This window comes from Tachypleus tridentatus, chromosome 12 (genome assembly GCF_004210375.1).
Source record: "Tachypleus tridentatus isolate NWPU-2018 chromosome 12, ASM421037v1, whole genome shotgun sequence".
Taxonomy (NCBI): domain Eukaryota; kingdom Metazoa; phylum Arthropoda; class Merostomata; order Xiphosura; family Limulidae; genus Tachypleus; species Tachypleus tridentatus.
The window spans coordinates 27833469-27857075 of NC_134836.1; the positions used below are offsets into that span (position 1 = coordinate 27833469).

Sequence of the window (23607 nt, forward strand, 5' to 3'; positions counted from 1 at the left end):
TTCATAAAAGTTTAGATAACTTCTTGGAAAACTTATAAGGTGGGAGAAACTTCACTGGTTGGTTTGACAAATTTATTAGCTAAGGAAGCCAAGAAGGATGGAGGTTCAAAACTTTTATTCTTGCCTGTTAATATTCATATGTTGTGTTTAAAATTGATTATATACTATGAAACCCATATAATAAAAGAAAGCAAATCTATACAGAATTCAGAGGTCAAATGCATCATCTGAAATTAAAGTGAAGGTTGAAAATTTATCCAAACGTTTTCTTCTGGAATTAAGAACTTGTAATTTAATAATATAAATAAGTACAGTCATGAATTATATTTTGATCCCAAATGTATTAACATATTGATGATAAAGTTGTTTCATTAAATTTTGAATATAAACTCTTTTTACAAAAACTTCTGACATACACTATGACTGAGCTTTGTTTCAAATTAAAGTTGTTTGCTAAAGGAGCCAAAAACATGTTGTTGTGTAACAAATAATTTAGCTAACTCAGAAATAAAGACTTTCTGTAGTAATAATCAGATTACTAATCAAAATATATCCAGTGCAGTAATTGTCAAATAGTTTTCATAATCTTACTTTGCTTTTATATTAAAAAAAAAAAAATGATGAATGCATGTTTTATGTTTTAAAAGGCATTAAGTGTTAAAACATTATTTCCAAAATGTATATTTAGTAAGTAGTTTTACTGTACACTGAACCCTCAAGAGGATTTTTTTCTTTCTAACAGGAAGGCTTTGCAGTTCCTGAGGAAGGTGTGGAGGATGGAGCACTGGTTTCACCAAATGATGAAGAGGAGTATTAGCATCATAACAAATATTTTCATGTACAGGAAAATTAGTTTTTTTTGATGAACTTTCTGGTCATCATTTATAGCAAAGATGAATCACATTAACGTACCACATGTATAGGTAAAATTAGTTGCACTTTAGTTCTTGTCTGCTGTTTGGGGATGGATATGTTGCCTTGGAAGTTATTGCAATATGTATGTAACCACAGACAAATGTTGATATAGAGAATGAGTATAATTTATACTTTTCTTGGGCATATAACTTTTATATACACTTTACTTCAATGTCTGAAAGTTAATCCTTTTATTTCACTTTGAGGTGCTCCTGACTCTTCTTTGACTAACGTTATTAATAAGTGGGAGCATGTATTTATGCTTGGATTGTTTGAGTGTTGGCAGATGTGTGGTACACCTATTTCTAATTTCCAGGTAATTTGCTGTGGTATCCTTCTGAAAATAATTCCTGCAAGCAACACACCAACACTACCAAACAAATAATAGTTCTAATCAAAATCAGAACTTCTGTATGGAGAATAGTGTTTTCTCTTCATATCCAGAGTTGTTTTTCTTTCAGGAATATGTGTCATTGTTACAAGAAGGTTGCAAAGATGAAACCAAGCGACTCATTTTGTCACTTTATCTAATTCTGAGTAGACTAAGTTATTCTGTTAAGATGCACTCTTCCTGCACTTGTTTCAAACATTTTGATTCCTTAATATGAAAAGGTCTCTTAGAAACTAACACTGGGGTTGATTAATATTTTAAATTAAGTATATTCTTACCTTAATTTGAAAACATAAGCCATGTATATTGAGAGATTTTTGCATTATCATAATGAGATGATTCCTGTCCTTCAAAACAATATTTTTTCATGCAACAGACTAAATTATAAGCTATTTTCTATTTTATAAAATCTTTTAAAAATTGGAAACATTTTTAATACAGATATTTATAAATGACAATTTTAATAAACAGAAAAGGTATTCATGGTAATTTTCACTTTTGGTGAGAGAGAGAGCCTAGGATTTCTAGAATTATAGTTTAAGTTTATCTTTTTTTTTGTAAGTTTTTTAATCTTTCATTAAAAAAATTTTGTCATTATGTGAAGGTTTCAATAAATTTTTTTGTAAACTTGTTTGAATTTTCTCATATCAAATTATTATTTTTAAAAGAATTACTCTCAGTATTAAATTATTGGTTCTCATGCAGAAAATATTTTTTTCTCCTTTTTTGATAATGTGAATTAAGTGTAAGTCATGACAGCCACTTAACACCTTGTAGAAAATGTTACTTTTTGGCATTTCAACTTTGCAGTACTTATGGTCTCAAGTGCAAAAGTGGAATTGAAATTATCCAAACTGTAATTTCTTCCACTACCTCATGTGCTTGTTGAATGATGATCAAAAGTATTCAGGTGTTAAAAAGAGCAAATTGTTGGGAACCAATGTTGCTTTTAAGGGTAGTGTCTGTGGATAGTAGATAATTCATACCTTTGAGCTAAGACTGAGAAAAATCCATAAAGAAATTACATAACATTTTATATGAACATGTATTGTAATACAGGATTGTTCTTCATATAAAAAAGTCCAGTACATGTATTCATTAAAGTACATTCTGCACTTGTTACATTTCTCCTTCTCAAGTGACAATCTCAGTATCACATATACACAGTAGTGCTTTACAAGTTGGTTAAGTGTAAGTAACTTTGCAATACTGTTTTTAACTTTAACAATAAGGCAAAACTAGATATAAACTTCATATGACCAGGAAAAACATTAATAGAAAATTAACTGGCATAAAAAAAAGTAATTATGCCAGTAAACACTTAAAACACTTTATAAAGTCATTTTAATAACAATTGGATAAGACCTTGCACTAAACAAGACAGCTGTTAAATCTCATTTGAATCGTATCAATTATTAACAAAATATCATGATTCATAGTATATAAATACTGGAAAAGCACAATTTCTTTCAGGGTAATAGGTGAACAGACATTGCATTGAATTCTTTGTTCAAAATTTTCTTGTAAACTTGCACAGGGTGTATTTGCATATATTTATCTTATTTCTAAATAGATAGAGGGAAGGTAGTTACGTACAAGAAACTGCCCTTTTATTGGCAAAAGTAAACTTATTGTAATATAAACTTGAACACTAATTACAAACTACATAAATATAAGCAAGCTACTTTTATTCTAAATTATGTATCAGCCCTGTTATGAGATAACAGTAACATAGCTCCCCTGGAGTGACTGGAGTAAAACAATGGAAGATAGGAAGGGAAATTTGAGTAATGACTATTGAGATAGAAGAACAGAACATTATTTTAACTAAATTAATTTGTTTATACACAAGGGGTTTAGATCCCCATCCCTCTAAACATGTTTGCCCTTTTAGCCATGGGGGTGTTATAATGTGATGGTCAATTCCACTACGGCCAGGGGGGTTAAAGCATTCAATTCGTATCCTGAGAGTTGTGAGTTTGCATCCCCATCGCACCAAACATGCTCGCCTTTTCACTCGTGGGGGCATTATAATGTGATGGTCAATCCCACTACTTGAGTAGCCCAAGAGTTGGTGGTGGGTGATGATGACAAGCTGCCTTCCCTCTAGCCTTACACTGCTAAATTAGGGATGGCTTGTGAAGCTTTGCATGAAATTAAAAACAAAAAATTATCCTCAAGACCTAGTAATACAATTTTATTTCCTCATTAAAGTCACCACATAAATACTAGTCCATATTAGTGTCTATAAACACAGCTTGCATAAAATTGATATATAGTTAGTCACTTCCTTTAATAAAAATATTAAGTTGCAAAAACCCATAAATACAACTATCTTATCAACCTCACTAATTTGGTCAATTAATTAGTAATCAGTCAAACATTTTGCATGTGTTTAATACTGAAATAAATAAAAGTGACCATACGTTTCATTGTGATCTGTCATCAAACTTTTTTACCAATAACTTGCAGACTGGAGATCTTTGCAATCTTAATTTTTATGTGGTATGAATTTTTCAACTGAAATCAAATCACAGTAACATTACTAATAATACTCAAGACAATAGAATTTAATGGCATAATTTTATTAAGTGAAAATCAATTTTGCATGAACTGAAATTGTACATGGTCTCTAATTTTGACTGGAAGCTTGGAAATAAAAAACTCAGGTTTTCGTGAACGTTGCCCATGATGTGCATTGGGAAAAGTATAATACTAGTTACACACAAATTCTTGCATCAAAACAGGAAGTAGGCCAGTTATATTAATCGTAGAAATGAAGAACAGCAATGTCTCAGTGTAACAGTTATTGGATACTGTGGTGCAACCAATAATCAAGACTTCAAAATGAAATAAATATCAATTACAACTGGTCAAAACAAAGACAATTACTTAAGTTTTAAAATCATTTTATAGTGTTGTATCCTGTTTGAAATAAACTTGCAGTAGAGTTTAATTAGAAGCACCTTATTTTCCTAACTAACTAAAACACAATGTCTTGAAAATGCAATACAACCAGTATTAAGTTTATTAGATGAGTCTTTTCAATATAATGTACAGTGTAATATCTCTAGCATAAATATGTCCAATAAGATCTTACTGAAGGATGTAGCAAACAAAGTTTAAGCTGCTCCAGAGGAAAAAGAAGATCAATCATCGAGTAGGAAGATCAGTCAAAAATTAATATTTTATGGGTGTATTCTACTCTGTTTAATAGTTGTCTACCTTTCAGTGCTGTATGTTTGTAATATTTTGTTCTAGTAACAGCAAGTTAAGAAAAATAGTCATTATAATTAATTTACCCAACAGCAGTACATAAGCTCTGTTCTTAGGGAATTACTAACTTTCAACTGCCAGGAGCATCAGAGTTCCAATAATAAAATCTAAGGAATCTAGATCCAGTTTGATGCCCACTGAAGCACTGGAAACATTTTTAACTTCAGATCTTCATTGTAAAGTTTTATATTAAAAGAACTACTGTCTCATTTTCTAAAAAAGGAGAATATGGACGATCTCTTGGAGCTGGTTGAAGAAGTTTCTGAAATTTGTCGCTGGCGTACAGGTTCATGAACTGCTTTGGGAGTGGCTGGAGATACTGAACTACCTTCATGTGGAAATTTGTCTGTAGAATCTGGTGTATCAGTTTCAAACTGGAGTGAACTTGAAAGCCTGTTCTGATACGGTCTCTCTGTCCTCCTTTAGTATTAAATACAACTTTAAGCACATGATATCAGTTAAACTGTTCATGCCATGTCATAAAAATGTTAATGTTGCATCATTGAAAGTAACAATATGTTACTTGACCTATTTTGCAAAAAGTATTTGTTTTAGACTAAAACTAATGTTATAAATGACATCTTAACCATAAGATATGAGCATAATACTAACCCAGTTCAATGAGTGAATAAGCATACTGAAAATGTAAAAAACATTAATGGATATTATTCAAAACAATATTAATTTTGTGTTTTTGTCCTTAATATCTCACTTTCTACACTGTTTACCTTGATCAACAAACATGTATACTTGGTTAACTATTTTACTTTTAATTCATGGCTCATGAAACAACTGGTACAAAAATCAGATACTTTGTTTGAATAGAATTTTCTCTTAGGTACTATTAACTACTATATCACCAAGTTTATGTTCATTTCAATAGATTACTAGTATTTTTGTAGTTTTTAAAAGTTTAGTTCAACAACTTTCTTTTCCATGAAATGAAGTTAATCAAGTTATGTTAAACACAAACATAAGAGGCAATGGATCAAATTACTATGTTTCAAAAATATGAATAGATTTGGTGAAGCATATGCCTTTCCTGGTCTCTCATGTAAATATTTTGTGAAAATTTTTCTGCAACTCAAAACAAAGACAATAATCACTTCTTTTATGAAGAATACATATAATTTAGTTATTACAAAGATAAACTGGCAATGTTGGATAGTGTTACTATCATAAGTACTTATCAGTATTCCGTGCATATACAACAATCTACTAATGTACTGTACACCTTGAAGTTCAAAATTCTACTACACCAACCTTGTAATCACCAAATAAATATAAATTATCCTTTATTGTTTGGAATAACTTCAAACTGTAACATGAAACATTTGTTTATAATTAAATTTTACTATTTTATTGCCCTTTAGACTGTGTAACTATTATTCATTAAATTACAAGTTGTAAATCACATCAGGAACATGGATGTTACATTCCACTGTTAAAATACATTACTGATGAGCTGCTCTCAAGTGTCTCATGAAAAACTTCTGTATTTTTGTTAATATTTATTTCACCTAATCTAATTTTAAATAACAAAGAAATCCTTATTTTTACATTTTAATTAACTTAATAACAATAAATAAAGAATATACAGGAAAAACAAGAAATACTTATCCAAATGTTATTTTCTCTTGTTGATTGTCAATGATATTTAACCTTAATTTTTATACTAATCTTAGTAGAGCACTAAATAAGTTTTATTTAATTAATACACCAAATATAAAATAATAACATACTAAAAGCAGAAAAAAATCCCATTACCAGAATATATTTTTCTGATTTTTTTTACTATGTGACAAAAAACTTTACAAAATCATCTAAGGTATTCATCAAGTATCTTTCCAACAGGAATGAAGCTTGTACTAATAGCAAAATTGACAATTATTTGTTCAGAAAACAATTTTATGTAATACATCATTTGATAGATGAAAATCTTGGTTTTATATTAGTTATAGATATTATAAATTTAAATGTAAGACAACTATTAAATCCTGAAAGAAAGGATGTGTCTTTGTGTTTTCTTATTGCAAAGCCACATTGGGCTATCTGCTGAACCCACTGAGGGGAATTGAACCCCTGATTTTAATGTTGTAAATCCGTAGACTTACCACTGTACTAGCAGGAGGCAGAAAGGATGTGACAAGATAGGCCTAATTTTCTATTTGATAGCTCTGTAACCAAATAAAATTGAAGACTATAAAAATTATGATCTGTCTGAGCAATGATGATTTTATAGTGAGTAATTTACGTTGCATTTTACACTTACTGAAGGGGTGGTGGATAAAACTGAAAAGAGATGACTACAGAAAATGTGTTTGGATTTTTTAACTATTAAAAATTAAGAACTGAAAACTCACATACTTCTAAAATATGAATTATTAGCTAAGACTTTATGCTATACCAACTAGTATAAAATAATCAAAGAGTATATTAATAACACTTTGAATGTAAGTCACTTAAACTTTGTGACATGACCAGTAAAGGATGCCTATCATAATAGGGTTAAGAGGGCCAGACCATGAGGTTTGTCTGTTTATGAGCAAAAAAGGAGACAAACAATGTGTAACATATTCTTGTCATTCATGCATAGACTCTGGAATTCTTGACTGTTGGTGTATGCACTCCATCCCTGAAGCAAGGAATTTGTGAAGAAATGGAGTTTTGGAAGAGGTGGCTGTATAGGAACCCAAATCATAGTAGTGTTTCAACATAACAATCCCTTCAGATCAAAGAATGATCACAACTAAGAAAAGTGGAAAAATAAGTAAATATATGTGTATGATCCTCAACCCTATTGCTGCAGGTATCTTTTACTGTGCATGACACAAGGTTTTAGTGTCTTATTTTCAAAATTTTGCCAAACTTTGTTTATGTTACACCATATTTCAACAGCATACAAGTTTTAAGTTCTCAATTTAACCAATAAAAAATCAAGGTTCTTGTCTATCAACTAATGTATTGTATAAAGTTACATTCTGCAATAGTTAAATGTCAATTTCATCCAGAGTACCAACATTGTTCCTGTGATAAAGTTAACAACTAGCTTTGATGAATTTGTAATAACTTTTTGCATAGTTAGAAAACTAGAATTTTGAAAGATAAGGGGATTTGTCTATTTTTATCTATCTGTTATGACTTAGAGCTACTTATGATAAAAAATGTAGTTTCATGTTACAATCTGAAGTTATTCTAGAAAGGAAAAAAAAAAAGAAAGAAATTTTGATTTTTTTGTAGTTATGAGGTTGGTCAAATTGAATATTCCATTTTGAGATGGGTTAGAGAAAATAACAAATAAACTGTAAAATTTTACTGAGAAAAAGACATGAAATGCATTTAGGAGGTTTTAGGAATTATAAAAGAGAAATTTAGAGATTTATGAGATGATGAAAAATATTTTTAATTTCAACATGAAAATTACTTGGCACACTGACTATTCAAAACAAATCCTCATTTTATTAAAAATAATTACCTAAAAATATGATTTTTTGTATGTGAAAAAATTCTAATATTAACTGAAACACTGCCAAATTTTGTAAAGATATATGGATTATATTGAAAGTTAGAAGTATTAAATCTGAAAAGACTTTAAACAAGTACAAAGAGGTAATGTGGTCAATTATATAGACCAAGCCCATATGGACAGAGTTAAGGACCAATAAAAGAACTAATTGTGTTCTTGTCCCAAAGACACAAAGAATTCAAGTGATGCTCACATTTCTAGAAGAGAAAGAAACATCTGTGGAGTAGGAGAAGAACGTGTAAGTAAGAGTGTGGCATCCTATTCTACATCATTTAGCAGGACAGAAGACATCTGATCCCAACTGAGAGATGAGATGAAAAATAAAAGATACCCTGACTAATGGCATATAGAACTGGAGTAAGAATAGCTGCCACAGTCCTGAAAGGGAAGCCTGCCTGGGGATTGTATGTGAAAGTAGAATCAGGATGTGATAGTATAACAGTTGACAAGATGGTGACAACAGTAACCAGTCATTTGTGGTGTGCACATGGTGAAACAGAATGAGAAGAAAAACTTGTACGATCCAGTGGAACCTGTGTGAAGCCTATGTGAGTCTGCAGAAAAATCTGGAACTGCAGTGGCTGACCCTTTTGCACAATAAGAGCTGATAATGGTGGAACTCCACGCCTAAGGAAAACTGCAGATAGGAGCCAACTACAATGAAGCTTGACATCTACAATGCCAATTTAAAAACCTTAGAGAATCTAGGCATTAACACAGACAAGGATGTTCTATGACTAGACACCAATTTCTTTGTTTGTACAGGCCCCACAACTGACAGAAAGAAAAACTGTTGAACTCACCCAACTCTCTCACTATCCCCAGATCACACAAACTCAGATAACCCTAGGATTAAGTTCCAAATCCTGGGGAACTGTGGGAGATAAAAACCCTGCAGGTTAAGTGGATAATAGGGAGATGTGATCTGAACAACAAATTGTGACCCAAATATCTGCAAAGCTCCTGAATCCATTATTAAGATTATCACACATCCAGAAGTTGTTGGAACCAAACCTCCAGGAGACCCTGAAGGTATACAACAATCAACATTGCTGCTGGTAATCTGAAAAACGAATTGGAAATCTTGGATATAGGCAGAATCTATTCTGAGATGCAATGTACCAGGAAGCTGATGTTGGAGGTAAGGACTCACAAATAGGGGTGTAACTGTGATCTCCATTAGGATAAGATGAGTTTTGAAACTCCAACAACAACAAAGAGGAATGTAGAAGCTAAAAACTGAACAAGTGTACATGCCAACAATGGATTCAGCTCATCATCAATAAAGCTGGTGATCTGGAGAGTCTTTTAACAAAGTGAAAGGAAAAAAAATAGAAATATTGAATTTGAGTTTTAAGCCTAATCAGGGGACATAGGCCAATATAGGTGAACTAAAACCTCCACACTAGAACCCTGAAATCTGAGCACATGTATTATCTGACAGTCAAAAAAACTAGCTCTACTTAGTGGTGGTAGGCTAGATAATGAAATTCTGACAATGGATGAAATAAGGCCTAACTGTCCCTACACATAAATCAGAAGTAAACTTTCAAGTATGAACCACAGCATCCATGTATGGAGAAAAAAAATTTAAAAATTTGCTCCCAAACCTTTCAGCCATCAAGTGAAGTGCAGACTCATAAGCAACTGAGAAAAGCCCAAAACATCACACACTTGAAGAACCAACAGAAGAAAAACAAATGAAAGACAGCTTTGTAATTATTATTATGAAAATTAACTAAATAAATTGATATAATTCAAAGTATCTCTGAGCAATCATAATACTTGGAAATCCATTAGTGATGCTTTGTTGAGAAGTGAATAAATTATCTGAATAATCTGAAGTACTTATATACAGAACAAGGACAAAGGCTACATTAACATGGGTGGAGAGAATCACAATAGAAATATTGCCAAAGGCATCTGAGTGGAGTATAAAAGACTGGAGCAAGTGAGATAAAATCATACCAATGCTCAGATGGGCAAAGAAGAAACTCTAGCACTCAAGTAACAGCTACAAATGTCATGAGATAAGTATGTTTTGGAAAAATTGTCTTTTCCAAGTTATAACAATTACAGCTGGGCAGTTACTAGACTTTTCTAATTCACTAATCATTGGGCTCATCAATCAATTACGTTCAACTAAACCATTATTCTCACATGTGACTTTGACAAATGAAATAATAAATAAATTAATAATTGGTAACAATAACTTTGATTACTTGATTATTTTTGCAAGTTGCAACACTGATTAAGCTGAATAACCTTGAATTAATCAAAAATAATAATGATAAATTACATTTACTCATCTTCATCTACAGATTAGCAAGAATCCCACATTGAGATGATGGAGGGACCAAAGCAGCAATTATCTAGATGAGCCTCCATTCAAAAGCTTCAAAAGGAAGCTTATGAGGTTCAACACTCTGTGGTAAGGATTCCACCAGAGGCAAAACTGTAGGACAGAATCTCATATCTTTGTCCAAGTGAAGGACAGGGAGAGGTGAGAGAGGCTTGAAAGGTGTTACAAGGATGAGTACATTAGTACATAACCATCTAAGAACTTGCACTCAGATCATTGTATAGCCAATAAATGTAGTAATGCTGGGGCACATTAGGGATCTCCAATAACACAGTAAAAGTGCCATAACATTTCAGTTTGATATATCAAAGCCAAAGTTTATGTTAATCTCTGAGAAATTTCAGCCAAATAACATATACAGTATTTTGACACTTCATCATGTGCATATCACTTACATTTTGTAATACCCTATTTATGATATTTGGAATATACCTAGTTGGCACCTGTAGCCTAGCCAACTATATACTAGAGTACATACACATAATTTATGCACTTTACATTTATCATTGAACCATATATAAACTCTCTCATTACAGATCGGTTCCAAGGATGAATCATGTGACCATTTTTACTTGTTTATAGGCTTAATACTATAAATTTTAACACACTACATATATCATCACAAAATTTGGCAGACACTTGGTAAACATTATGTCATTTGTATATAACATCATTTTTGTTTTCAACAAAGTATTTATACTAAAGATTTGTCCATGAATATAGTGGGTCTTTTTATAACTGGTCTGAGTGCAAAAAGATTTATGTTAATATTAAAAATATTTTGCTTTATCTCATAAGTCTCAAATATCATTTGAGTAATCTCTAAAACATCTTAAAATCTTCACTTGTTTTTTTTTGGTAAAATTTGATATTTTCATTATTATTTTCTCTGTGCTAACTATATACAAAGTTGGTTTATTAGATCAACCTTGTAACCACGAAAAGAAAAAAAAGAAAAAGTCAAAATAAATCTACATTATAATTTTTATTACAAAAAATTTATATTAATGTATATTTATACGCATATGCCTCTTTGAAGCTGTGGTGCATGACAATTATTAATACTTAGTGATAGTAGTATATTACATTTTTTACCAGCTATCAGAGAATTTATGTTATTGTATATTTATATGTATCTTTGTTTCAATCTATGATGTACTACAATTATTAATATTTACTGACAGTGATGGCTCATTAGAATTGGGTGTGCTGTCTAAAATGATTGAAAATCACTAGTAGCCAATACTGATGTAATCAATAAAATAGGAAATCCATTTCTACTCACTTTATAGGAGCAACATCACAGCACACGTCAGAATCATCCATCAGTCTCTGCAGATTTCCTCCCTCCTGTGGTTTAAAACCTGAAGGGAAAAAAAACAACTTATTACAAATATTGCCATCCATTATTCATATATAATGCCAGCAATTAAGTTTTAAAGTTGAAGTCAGCTAAACCAGTACAACGAGAAACAACGACATTAAATATGACTAAAAATATTGCTCTTATGATTTAAGTCGGCTAAGCTCATAAAATGAGAGAATTTAAACAAGTGCATCAAATGTGACTAACAGTCGGCCAATTTTTTCACTTTAAAAGTGAATAATTTTGATGAATATCACACTTATCTGTGTTAGTCATCACTAATTTAGAAGTGATAAGACTGCCAACTCTTGTCAGATTGAATAATGGGTCATTCTTATAATGCATTATGGCACTGCATTTTAAATAAAACTTCTAAAAATTAGTTTACTAGGATTTACACTCAGTCAAAAGTTTAAGACATTTTATGAAATTTATCCTGAATTATGCCCCATTTTTCATTTTGAATTAGAATAAAAATAGGTTTCCTCCAATATTTAAAACATCTAAAAGCTTGAAAACCTTTTATTACAAACAATTAAAGAAGATATGCCTCAGGTTTAGAAAAAACAAACTATTTTAATAAAAAAAAGTTTTACTTTTCTGATTAAAACTGAAGAGATCTTCAGTAATTTGTACTTCATTAAGACAAAAAATACCCTTAGTTAAAAGTAACTGTTTAAACTTGTGGTTTCCATCCTTTCTAATCCTTACAATGTTGTTCCACTTCCAAAATACATCTATTAAGCTAGAGGCCAATAATGAAAGTTTTGAGGAATAATTGAAGAAAAACGTGTCATTACCTTTTCTTAGAAAGTCATCACCTTCATTTTTGTACTTAAAGGCAACAAGTACGTTCTGTTGATTTTTAACCTCATCATCTTTTTCATCCACATTAACTGAACTTAACATCAGTGTTGATTCATGATCGATAACACCTCCACCTTCCTGATTGAAGTTCATCGATTCCTTGACCAGCAACAACTGATGATTGACAACATTTTCTCCCTTTTCTGTTGACTCCAATGATGACTGCTTTTTCATGATAATGTTTTCTTGTCTTGATGTCATAATCAGCCAAAAATCCAAGTTGCAGAAATTTGGTTTATAATCTATCTTATTTCTTTTAGTTTTAAAAGTTCACCATTTTAGCAAAGTTATTTTGAGAGTCCAAGACAATCCAAAGCTTCAATAGTTTGTAAAATAAGAAAAAAGATAAAATTATACATACTTTATATCAGTATTATATTACTAAAATGAAAGATTATTATACTAAGTTTACTTGCCAATGCATTTATTTTTCACTTAACTTTCCTTCCAAAAATGAAACTGTTAACTTTCATTGCCATGGGAACAAATATATTTTCTGGAACACTACCATGAGCAAAAATAAAACAATGTAATGAACAAAGAACATTCTCCTTCAACTTTTACAAATGAAATGTTAAAGCATTTTTGTTTTTGTATTTAAAATAGACCTGACATTCATGGAGTCCTTTATATATAAAAATCACACCAAAAAGAGTTAATAGCAATGAATATGTAAAAATTTCACACTTGAGAAAAATAATTAATGTTTTACATTTCCTACAACAACAAACTAATGAAAGTCAAGATTTATGACAGTTTAATGAAAATATAAATTTACAATGAAAGCAAGCTAAAATACTTGAAGAAACATCTCGAACATAGTATAATGAACTAGTTTTTCTTCCTATTTAAATATGAACATTTGAAAAATGTAACCAACAAAATTGAATAAAGCTGTCCATATTTTATTAGCAATAAACATACAATAAGAAGTATTGCTGATAACAACTATATCAGTACTGCAGTTTAAGCTAAACAATATATGCCATGGATCTCTTAAAAGAAATTGAAAGGAAAACATTTGAATGTTTTAAATCACACATTCAACTTTTTTCTGAATATTGCTCTATTAACCTTTTCACAACAGTATAAAATACACGAATTTCTACATATCTGTACCTGATACGTATCTTCACTATACCTTTTGATACAGGATGTCTATCTTCACAAAATTTGGTACAGCTTTAGTAAAGGTAATTAGGTTTTTATGAAATAGTTTTACTAAATATTTGTTTGTGAAAATATTGAGTCTGTTTTGTCACTAGTCCAAGTGTAAAGTGATTTCATATTATGATAAAAAAAGACTATTCTTTGTTCCAAAAATCTGAAACATTATTTGCATAATCTCTAAATACATTTCTAATGTTTGTTTTCTGCAAGACATTATAATTGATGTTATTTTCTATACTCTAACTGCATGTGGTCTGTCAACTGACCAACCTCGTAACCATCACATAAAAATAAATATAAATTATGCTTTTTTCGTGCTAGAACATATTAAGATACAAAAATACAAATGTTTATATATGTAGCTTAAGTCTTATAATGCTGTATATTTATATATATATAATTTTTTTGTTATATTTACCTTCTAGTTATACCTTGCTAACATTATATAACTCCCATTGATATGGTGCACGTGCACCCATGTTACATATCCAATAATATAAAACTGACTTTTGGTCCTGCCTGTCTTGGCTGTGTTTAAACTGACTAGTATTTCATAATATATGGTCACATTTAAATTATTACAAATATGTATATAGATTATTACTATTTAAAAATAAATTGTCAAAAAGAGATAATGACCTCTGTCAACAAATTACTAGTCAAGCCACACTTGGAATACTATGCATAGCTTTAGTCTTCTTATTTAAGCAGTGGCAGCACCAGGATATTTTCATTGGGGGGCTGAGGTAAACTGTGGAGGGGCTTCCCAAAATGCCATCAATATGAAATACAGATGGTAAATTATAATAATGTAAATACCAAGGTACATTTCAGAAAAGTGTACTATTTTGAACTGCATTTTCAATGCAGTTTTCATTGGAAACTCATACTCTGATTAATAATTCATTATTACAAATTAGAAATAATCTGTTTATGAAAATATACATATATGTAAAAGAGGAAGCTCACTTGAATTCCACCCAAGGTAATACATAATAATAAAGAAAATCAAGATTAGTTTATATTGAACATTTAATATACCATTAAGAGTAAAGCTACAAATCAAAAGAAATATAACATAAAGACAGTTTACATAACAGAAACAAATTATCCCATGTGATGTTAATACACTCTGAGGAAAAGTAAGGTCACTATCAGGCGAACTATCTTTCATCATGTTGTGTTTATAGTCAATATTACTTCAAAACAATGCGCTTGTTCTGGTGATTGGCAGCAAATGTGTCTATAACAGTATCAATATTGAGTTGTTTTGCTCTCCTGGAGTTTACTGATAAGACAGCAAGGTTGTTGGTGCAGTTGCTACCACTGCTGTTGCTCAAGTATGTTTTGAGAAGCTTCAGACATGAGAAACTTCTCTCACAGGCAGCTGAAGTGACAGGCAGGGTCACAGCAATGCATTCAAGTTTGTGGAGATCCATGAAGGTATAATTATATGGCTCCAGCATGGTTGCAAGCTCCAATGGTGTGGATACTTCCTGCCCCTTGTCTTTCTTCCTGGCAATTAGCCAGTTCAACTGGTGGACCTCCACTGCAAGGTCATCCTCTATCACACCATAGTTTGCTGCCATTCCTAAAAGTGCTTGCTTGTCCAGAAATGTGGAGTGTTTGGGGTTCAATGCAGTTGCACCCATCAGAACACTGCAGGCATCAGAGGAGAATCTTCTATTCAGCTCTTTGAGCATCCTGTCTATGATGATATAGAAAGTGTGTCTCCTGGCATCTAGTGTTGGTTCATCTCTTTGACCAGTACTAGGTGTGATTATGAATTTGTCCAGGTGTGTGGGGGCAGAATGCTGTCCACCTTGATGCACTGTCTCAGTGCGTATTCCCACTTTCTTACATATATCCTCAGCAGACTCTTCCAAGTCTTTCCATGCTGCTTCATTTCTCATTTCTGAGAGACTAGAGATGACAGATTGTACTAGGTCTTCTGCAGAGGCCAGCTGCAGGTCAGGTAACTGGAGGTGGTCTGATAGTTGTTTTGTCATCAGCAGTAGTTTTTCTATGGCCACTAGACTGGTTACTAGTGCTGTGACGATTACACGATTAACCGGTTGCGTTAATGCATCCAACATGAAAGTCACTGCGAAGGAGGCCAAATTAGAACATATGTTTTGTTTCTCATATAGCTTACAGCTGTCTATCACTGATGCTCTTAAGGAATCCAACATCGCCAAAGTTCTTGCTGCAGCCAGACATTGTGTAAGCCACTTCGACCTGTCCACTGTAGCTACCCAAGCCTTTCATGACCACCACAAAACAAAAATCGGTGTTGAACCTCGTATGCTCATACAAGAAGTTGCCACAAGGTGGAATTCCACATATCAGATGTTAACTTGACTTCTTCACCTCTGTGTGTCTGTTATGGTAGTGCTTTACGATGAAAGCATAACAAAAGCAAAAGATCGTGCCAGCTTGGTGTTTGACGATACCATGTGGAGTGTGATGGAAGGGGCAGTAGAGGTCCTCAAGCCTCTTGCGCAGGCGACCGAGCTACTGACAAAGGAGAAAATTCCCACATCGAGCAGCATTTACACTGTACTCAAGCATATACTGACCAGGTTACATGAAGGTCAGGATTCTCAGGGACTTCAAGAAATGGATGGCAGGGATGCAGATGTGCTGACAATGCTGAAAGCAAGAATCGTGCAGGGAATGATGACTCGATTTCAGGTAGACAACTCCGGGGTTCCGACCACTGAACCAGGATTGTGGTCCCTCGCTGCAATATTGGACCCTCGCTACAAATGGCTGAGTTTCTTTCCCTATGTCCTGAGAGAGAAGGTAGAGGATTATCTGAAGGAACAACTACTCCCTGACAGCATATCAGAGCAAGATGCCACCCACAAACAGGAAAGCCCAAACATTTCGCTCACACAAGAACCAGTGGAGCCACAAACGGCAGAGAGCCTGTTTGACTGTATCCAAGGTGATATAGCCCAATCACCATCCAATTGCCCCTATGCATCCATTGAGCTTGAATTGGAAGCATATCTATCTGAGCCGATCTCCACCTCTGATCCACTAGGCTGGTGGAGGTTTCAAGAGAACAAATTTCCGAGGTTAGCTGTATTAGCTAAGAATATTTTGTGTATCCCGGCGACTGAAGTTTCATCTGAGAGGGCATTCTCTGCTGCAGGACTAACAATGTCAAAACTCAGATGCAGTCTGGACCCACAAAATCTGGATAAAATAACTTTTCTGCACAAGAACTTCACTTTCCCAGAAAGACCAACTCGGCCTCTGGCTGCCGCCCTTGGTGGATCTACTACCGTGGAAACTGACAATCTGAAAACAGCCTGGAGCTCTCATGACAATAATTCAAGTTCCAGTGATGAGTATAATTAATTTTTTGTTCTAAATGTTCATGGCAATTGATGAGTTTATGTCAGCCAACTGTTGCTGTTTTATTTTTTTCAGGAATGTTTTCAATTAATATTCATAGGACTTGTTTGAGTTTGCTTGGTTTGCAATAGCCAGTCATATTGGTAATGCAGAATATTAACTTTTGGTGTAAAAGCAAAATTGCTTCTGTACAAGGTCTACATTAGTTTTCTGAAAAGAATTCATATTGGTTCGTTTGGTTGATATGATTGTGCAATAATGAATATCCTGTTTGTTTAATAAAATTTGTTGTGTTCTTTGAATAGTTGTTGTATTATCATTTCAAACATGAATAACAGCTTTCAATGACCACCTGCCGGTAGTCTGCCACTTGGTCAGAACACTGAGGACAGTCCAGCAAAAAAAGTTCATGGATCTGCAGTTTGCAATTTTGCATAATACATAGCAAACTTCCAGCAGGGGGATCATCTGGGTCTCTCCTCTTCTGTTGGTGTCAGAAAAATCGTTCTTTTTCCAAGACAGGAGCGAACTTTTGAGGGCTGGGCAATATAGTATGATTAACCGGTTACGGTTTGGTTATGAGGCAAAGATTAACCGGTTACAAAAGTCCGTAATCGTCGCAGCCCTACTGGTTACACACTGCTGATGTAGGAAGATGCACAGGTCCTTTGATTCAGTGGCTCTGTAGACATTGTCCCCCTCCACAAGATGCTTTAGGGTTGTCACAATGGCAGGGAGGGTTCTTTTCACAGCCAGACAAGCAAGATGTTGGCAGGCTCATCTTGTGTCTGACAGTCACTTCAACTCTATGTGCTGGTTCATGGGTTCAAGCTCCTTCTGTACCTTCAGAAATTCTTCATGCACAATTAATGCAGAGAAGAATTTGTACAGCTTCTAAATTGCCACAAAGAACTCTGCTGCAGCCTGGATGTTGTGCACACAATCAACTAGCACTAGTCGTGTCCGCATTCTCACCATTACGATCACCACTGTCCTCCTCACTTGTACCACATGTGTTTGTAGGACCATCTACTTGCTGCCTCTTCTTGAGTAGCAGGTGGTGTTGCATAATCAACCCTATGTGTAGAATGACCAGTTTATGTTTTGGTGGGTGATGTCTGACTCTTGTCTTGTGTGTTGGTGTCCTTGTTTGAAAACGAATCACTGATTTTGATTTCCTTTTATTACTCCAAACTGAGTGTGTGTTCCAGTGTGAGGCCGAGTACCAGAGAGAGTGAGAGCTGCGTAAAAAAACATAACTCCCTTATATACAGAGCGCGTGAACGTCAAAGTGACCCCCGAGCAGGCTGATTGCAGGTACCACTTCTTACTTCCAAGTTGTGTTAGTTTATGTGAAACAAATGGGAATTTCTCTCCTTATATTGGCATTAAGGCTTACAAAGGGTATTCATTTTAAACATCAAAATCTAAGGAAAAAAGATGTAACATACATACTATTGGGTCATTTCATGAATAAGGAACAAATAACAACTAAACATAGTTCAACATTATGAACAACTGCTCTGCAGCATTGAAATCACCAAATTATATTAATAGCACATGAAAATTCAGAACATATCTGTGAAATACTGTTAAAGTGTTTATCTTTAACCATACAGCACAAGTTCTTAATTAGAGGGTAGTGATAATGTAAATTACAGGGCTAATTATGGAACACAAACACAGCTTTGATAGGGCATGTTGTAAAACTGTGGGTAGCTAATGGGAGTAAGCGGGGGGGGTTGTGGCGTACGGCCGGCATCTGGATCTCGATTGGGCCGAGCCAATCGTTAGCCGAATGCAGAGCGTACACCATGGTCAGCGGCTCGATGATCATACGTTTGAGGCGTTCAAGGCAGGAATTGCGTGTTCGAACAAAGCAAACTTGCAGCCTGGATACTGAATGGTCATAGTAGCACCAAAACAAAATGCCTAAATTGCAGTTAACCTTCACAGAAAGGCTGGTTTCTTCATAAGTTCACATTATTCATACAGGCCAAACTGTGATTGTGATATTGTTCTTATTATCATAAGTGTGACAAGCACCTGTTACAATAATATAACTACTACATTACATTAAATTAGGCACTTCTAAATAGCCCAATGACAATTTCAAAATTCATTCTAGAATTGTTTAGAAATATTATTTGGTCAGTTAACATGTAAGGTTATTATCTAATCATTAGTATAACATTAATTGGATTGTAAGTCACAATTTTAAGTGTATGCCATAATCATGAGTACAATTTTGGATGGCTGATACACAGTGCAAAATGATCTCATGGAGGACACAACACTGGCTAAATGCATCATAGTTTTGACCTATACACAATACACTTGTACATGCATGCTATGTTTTACATTTCAATAAAAGATAAATGAAATTAATGGGTAAATACCTGTGAAACCTTTGGTTTATCAAGTAAAATCCCTGATGATTTGTTGTAACTTGAAATCAACGTGGTTGTCTAATCTTCGTCAAAGCTCAAGATAGAATGGCATTACACAGGGAGCAGCAATACAGCGCATGAGTTTCAGTGCATTCAGTGCGTTGTTATGGGATGCATGACACATACTTCTGTCTTAATGAAGACGTTGAGTTCTACAAATCTATGTCTCTTTGATGTTAATTGTTAAGCAATAATGATGATTGTGTTTTCCATATTTTATGAATATATGTAGGTAATGATATTGAGGGGCTGAGGAGGGCTTGGCTCATTTTGGGGGGCTCAAGCCATCCTGATGAAGTGTTAAAAACATATATACAAGAATGTAAGAAAAAGCAAAGTAATAGAGGATCATGTTCCAGTTGACCAATCCCTTAAACTAACCATCAAATTAATGTGCAGTTGCTGGTAGCAGGGAAAATACATCTTAGACTGCATTTATATAAGTACTGAAAACAAGTTTAAAGAGGCTATAATAATATAAATCACTGGTTAGGTTACATTTGCAATACTGTGTTCATTCTTGAGTCTTTTGTCATAGGAAGAACATTGAACTGTTGGAAAGGTTTATGAGGAGAGTTTCTAGGATGATATCTCAGATGGAAAAGTTTTTGTATGAGGATAGTTTAAGATCTTTCAAATTCTTTGCTCTTGAAAAAAAAAAGAAAAGTTACAGTGTATCTGATTTGGGTATTTAAAGATTGTAAAGTGTTGAGGTATCATATCTTTTTCTGATTAATGGAAGGACACAAGGACATGAATACAAGTTTTAGCAGGATAGTAGTCATCTTCAGTTAAGGCAGTAACTTTAAAGGAAATTTTGATAAATATTTGAATAACAAAGGCTAGCTCTGAGTTGTTCATTTAAAATTTAGCTTTTTGGGTGGAACAGTAGATGAATCAATAGGTTTCTTATGCCCTTAAATTTTGTTTCTAGATAATTCCAACTGACAAAAATTAAAGCTTTCTAGCAAATGTTTAGATATGAGACATCAAGGATTTCATGACAAGTATGCTCTGTCAAATCTCAAAGAGTAGCACAGCCTAACTTTAAAGTTCTGGACATGTGACCTAAACATTTTCACAATACAAGGAGCACAATAAACAACATTCTTTAGGAATGTTTTTCTTCACAACAATTTATTTTTTTGAAAACTTAACGAAACTAGAGGCTACTAAGAAAACTAACTTTTTTTTACAAATGATGGAGTATATTAATTCTCAAATGAGGTGTTTTTAAATTTTACTAATTTTTGTTTATTAATTCTTGCAAGAAAAGTTCCTGTTTTTTGGCAGTTATTACTGCAAAAACCTTAAGAACTAAGAGATGAGGGGTTGAAATTATAGGTATCTACCAAAGTGTGTGGGTTTCTGGAAAATATCTATCTCAAAGTACTAATGTAAAGAATAAATAAGCTATGTAAAGTTTGTTTTTTTTCCATTCAGAATTGAATATGTGCATCAATACTATTTAAATGAGAATTAACACCCATATGTTTTATTGTTAATGCTCTAAAATTATCATCAACGTCTACCACTTACATATTTTAGGTGGCCATGTGTAAGTCTGTTCAACACACTTCACTGTTAAATTACACAGTACACCTGAAACCATTAAATCCATAGAAGTTCCATTAATGTGCTAAGAGAACCATTAACCCTTGATAATCCATGGCAGATTATTTTTCATTACTGTAATTGGCTTAAATGTACAGGAAGAGATTATGTCTGGGACACATAGACAAGTCTTCATTGGTTTCTACAAATTGTTTGAGCAGTGGAGTGATAGGTTTAAGCGTTGAATGTTTAGCTGCAAGCTTATCTTTTCCTTTCCGTTTCAGAACCATCATGTAAATTATTAACTTTATAATTTATAGGATGAACTGTCACATTATTTGGTTCATGCTGTTAGTGCTTAATATATTTTTTACATAAAGTGCCCTTGAAGGATTTAAATGCTCTTCTCAAGTTTCTAAATTCAAGCTGTCACTTTGCCATTTTTTTTAAATAACTAAGTTAAAACTTGTATGTCATATTTTGCTAATAATGATGTTCTATTTCTTTTATACCATTATTAACTTAATATTTAGCTAACTTACTTAATTATTGTCCTAATAGTAATACCGCTTAAGTTATAAGATCTAGTTCTACTACTACTACTAATGGTACTTGTACTAGCAGTATCGCAAAAAGTACTCAAACCCAACATATGCCCGAATCAAATTTATGAGAAGACCCACTGCAAAAACAATTTTCTTCGATATTTCACAAAACATTAAAAATAAATTCAGTAACACAAATATAAACTTACATGCACACGGAAGTTGGCTACTTTTCGAGTGAAACATGGTCTGAAACAATAAACCTTTAAATAATTACACTATCTGATAATAGCACACAATTTTCGTAAACCACATACCTTGAATTGAAAACATGCCACATACACTGAAGATCACCTGACACTCCATCCGACGCAGTACTAGTAGGCCTAAGACTAAAACTACCCACTAACTTACCCTCCAGTGGTAATTCCATTGGTAGATCCAAAATGGCGTCGAAATCGAATAAACGCATGAAGTATCGATGTGCAATTAATTCTTCAGAAAACAACAAAAGCCATAATAAAAATAATAATATTAACAAGGAAAATGAGTAAATTGCTGTTATGATTTCTGCCATTTTGGTGAGCAACATTAGCTTTTCGTACATCTTATTGATAGGATTTAAAAGTGCGTCAGACATATGGTTTGGTTGAAGAACCATCAATTTCTTTTGATTCTTCTTTGTCTGATGTACATAGAATGAAATCGATTCAAAATGGAAGAAATTAGCGGTAATATTGGCTGTGTTTTACTTTCCTGAATCTATTTAGTATCATAGTTTGGTTTTGTAAGACATTATAAATTTGAAATTAAATAAATCGAATCTTAGACCTTGTGAAGACCCTTCTGACTTTGGTTTTTAAATAGGTCTTCTAAAATCATTCATTGCTCATGTATTTGTTTCAACTATTCTTGTTTTGTTTGTTTGTTTTGGGAATTTCGCACAAAGCTACTCGAGGGTTATCTGTGCTAGCCGTCCCTAATTTTGCAGTGTAAGACTAGAGGGAAGGCAGCTAGTCATCACCACCCACCGCCAACTCTTGGGCTACTCTTTACCAACGAGTAGTGGGATTGACCGTCACATCATACACCCCCACGGCTGGGAGGGCGAGCATGTTTAGCGCGACGCGGGCGCGAACCCGCGACCCTCGGATTACGAGTCGTACGCCTTACGCACTAGGCCATGCCGGGCCTCAACTATTCTTAAAAACATTGGCGATTTTTGTAGTAAAGCTACTGTCAAGTGCAATTTAGCCTGATTGTTCGGGCACATTTTACTCGCTAGTGTTTATGATGATACTTTTCAATCTAAAAACAAACAAATAAATACAACCAAAATACCAGACGTTTGGACTTTGATAATGAGAAATGTATGATTCAGTACTCACTATATGATGGTCATTTTGAGGCGAAGAGGTTCATGTTGTGCATTCTCAAGTTTTTTATGAATAAAATGGAAAACGACTCATTCTGAATGGGGTACTCACACTTTCTGGCGTATGAACTAGATTTACCATTACTGAGAAAGGCAGGTCATTGCGAGTTCTGACCCACCCAACAAGAAAGTTCGGAGAAGCCTCTCTCTTAAAAGGTCAGATTGCCTCGTTATTGCTCAATTCTGGTAAAGTATTTTTGAAGACACATTTGTGTAAAACTGATAATAGGTACTTGTGTCATAGATGGTACTACATATGAATTGTTTATTCTTTTTTGATTCTTATTAGAAGTGTGCTTTTGCTACTGTTTGTGGTTTTGATAATGAATATCTCCATAGTGCGATGCAATAATTTTCACTGTTGTACACTGTATTTTCAAGACA

General features: G+C 33.4%; 2 protein-coding genes across 9 annotated transcripts in view; one reads left to right on the top strand and one right to left on the bottom strand.

Moving 5' to 3' along the window:
• The window catches only part of LOC143235418 (microtubule-associated protein RP/EB family member 1-like), a 28849-nt gene extending 26912 nt beyond the window's left edge, over positions 1-1937 (top strand). For all 4 annotated transcript variants that reach the window (XM_076473569.1, XM_076473566.1, XM_076473567.1 and 1 more), the window contains one exon: positions 743-1937. In XM_076473569.1, the coding sequence (XP_076329684.1) occupies positions 743-817 (75 nt within the window). In that variant the 3' untranslated portion in view covers positions 818-1937. The remainder of the gene's footprint in view (positions 1-742) is intronic.
• A 386-nt stretch (positions 1938-2323) lies between these two features.
• Positions 2324-22275, bottom strand: LOC143235417 (uncharacterized). 5 transcript variants are annotated; one of them, XR_013019181.1, is made up of 5 exons: positions 22106-22275; positions 12637-12893; positions 11756-11834; positions 6697-6759; positions 4863-5002 (listed from the first exon to the last, which is right to left on the bottom strand). XR_013019181.1 is itself a non-coding variant. In XM_076473561.1 (4 exons), the coding sequence occupies exons 1-4, from the start codon at positions 22258-22260 to the stop codon at positions 4789-4791; spliced, it is 705 nt and encodes a 234-aa protein (XP_076329676.1). In that variant the 5' UTR covers positions 22261-22275; the 3' UTR covers positions 2324-4788. The 5 variants fall into 5 exon arrangements, 4 of the variants coding, with proteins under 4 accessions (XP_076329676.1, XP_076329677.1, XP_076329680.1 ...); XM_076473561.1 differs by lacking the exon at positions 6697-6759 and having other exon boundaries at positions 2324-5002; XM_076473562.1 differs by lacking the exon at positions 6697-6759 and having other exon boundaries at positions 2324-5002; positions 12637-13019; positions 22106-22257.
• Positions 22276-23607: the final 1332 nt, after the last annotated feature.

Coding starts and splice junctions, on each gene's coding strand:
- LOC143235417 (XM_076473561.1), bottom strand. CDS start 22,260: ATGCGTTTATTCGATTTCGACGCCATTTTGGATCTACCAATGGAATTA. Junction 11,835..12,636: donor TGATGACTTTCTAAGAAAAG/GTAATGACACGT, acceptor TTTTCCCTTCAG/GTTTTAAACCACAGGAGGGA. Junction 5,003..11,755: donor TGTGATGTTGCTCCTATAAA/GTGAGTAGAAAT, acceptor TTAATACTAAAG/GAGGACAGAGAGACCGTATC.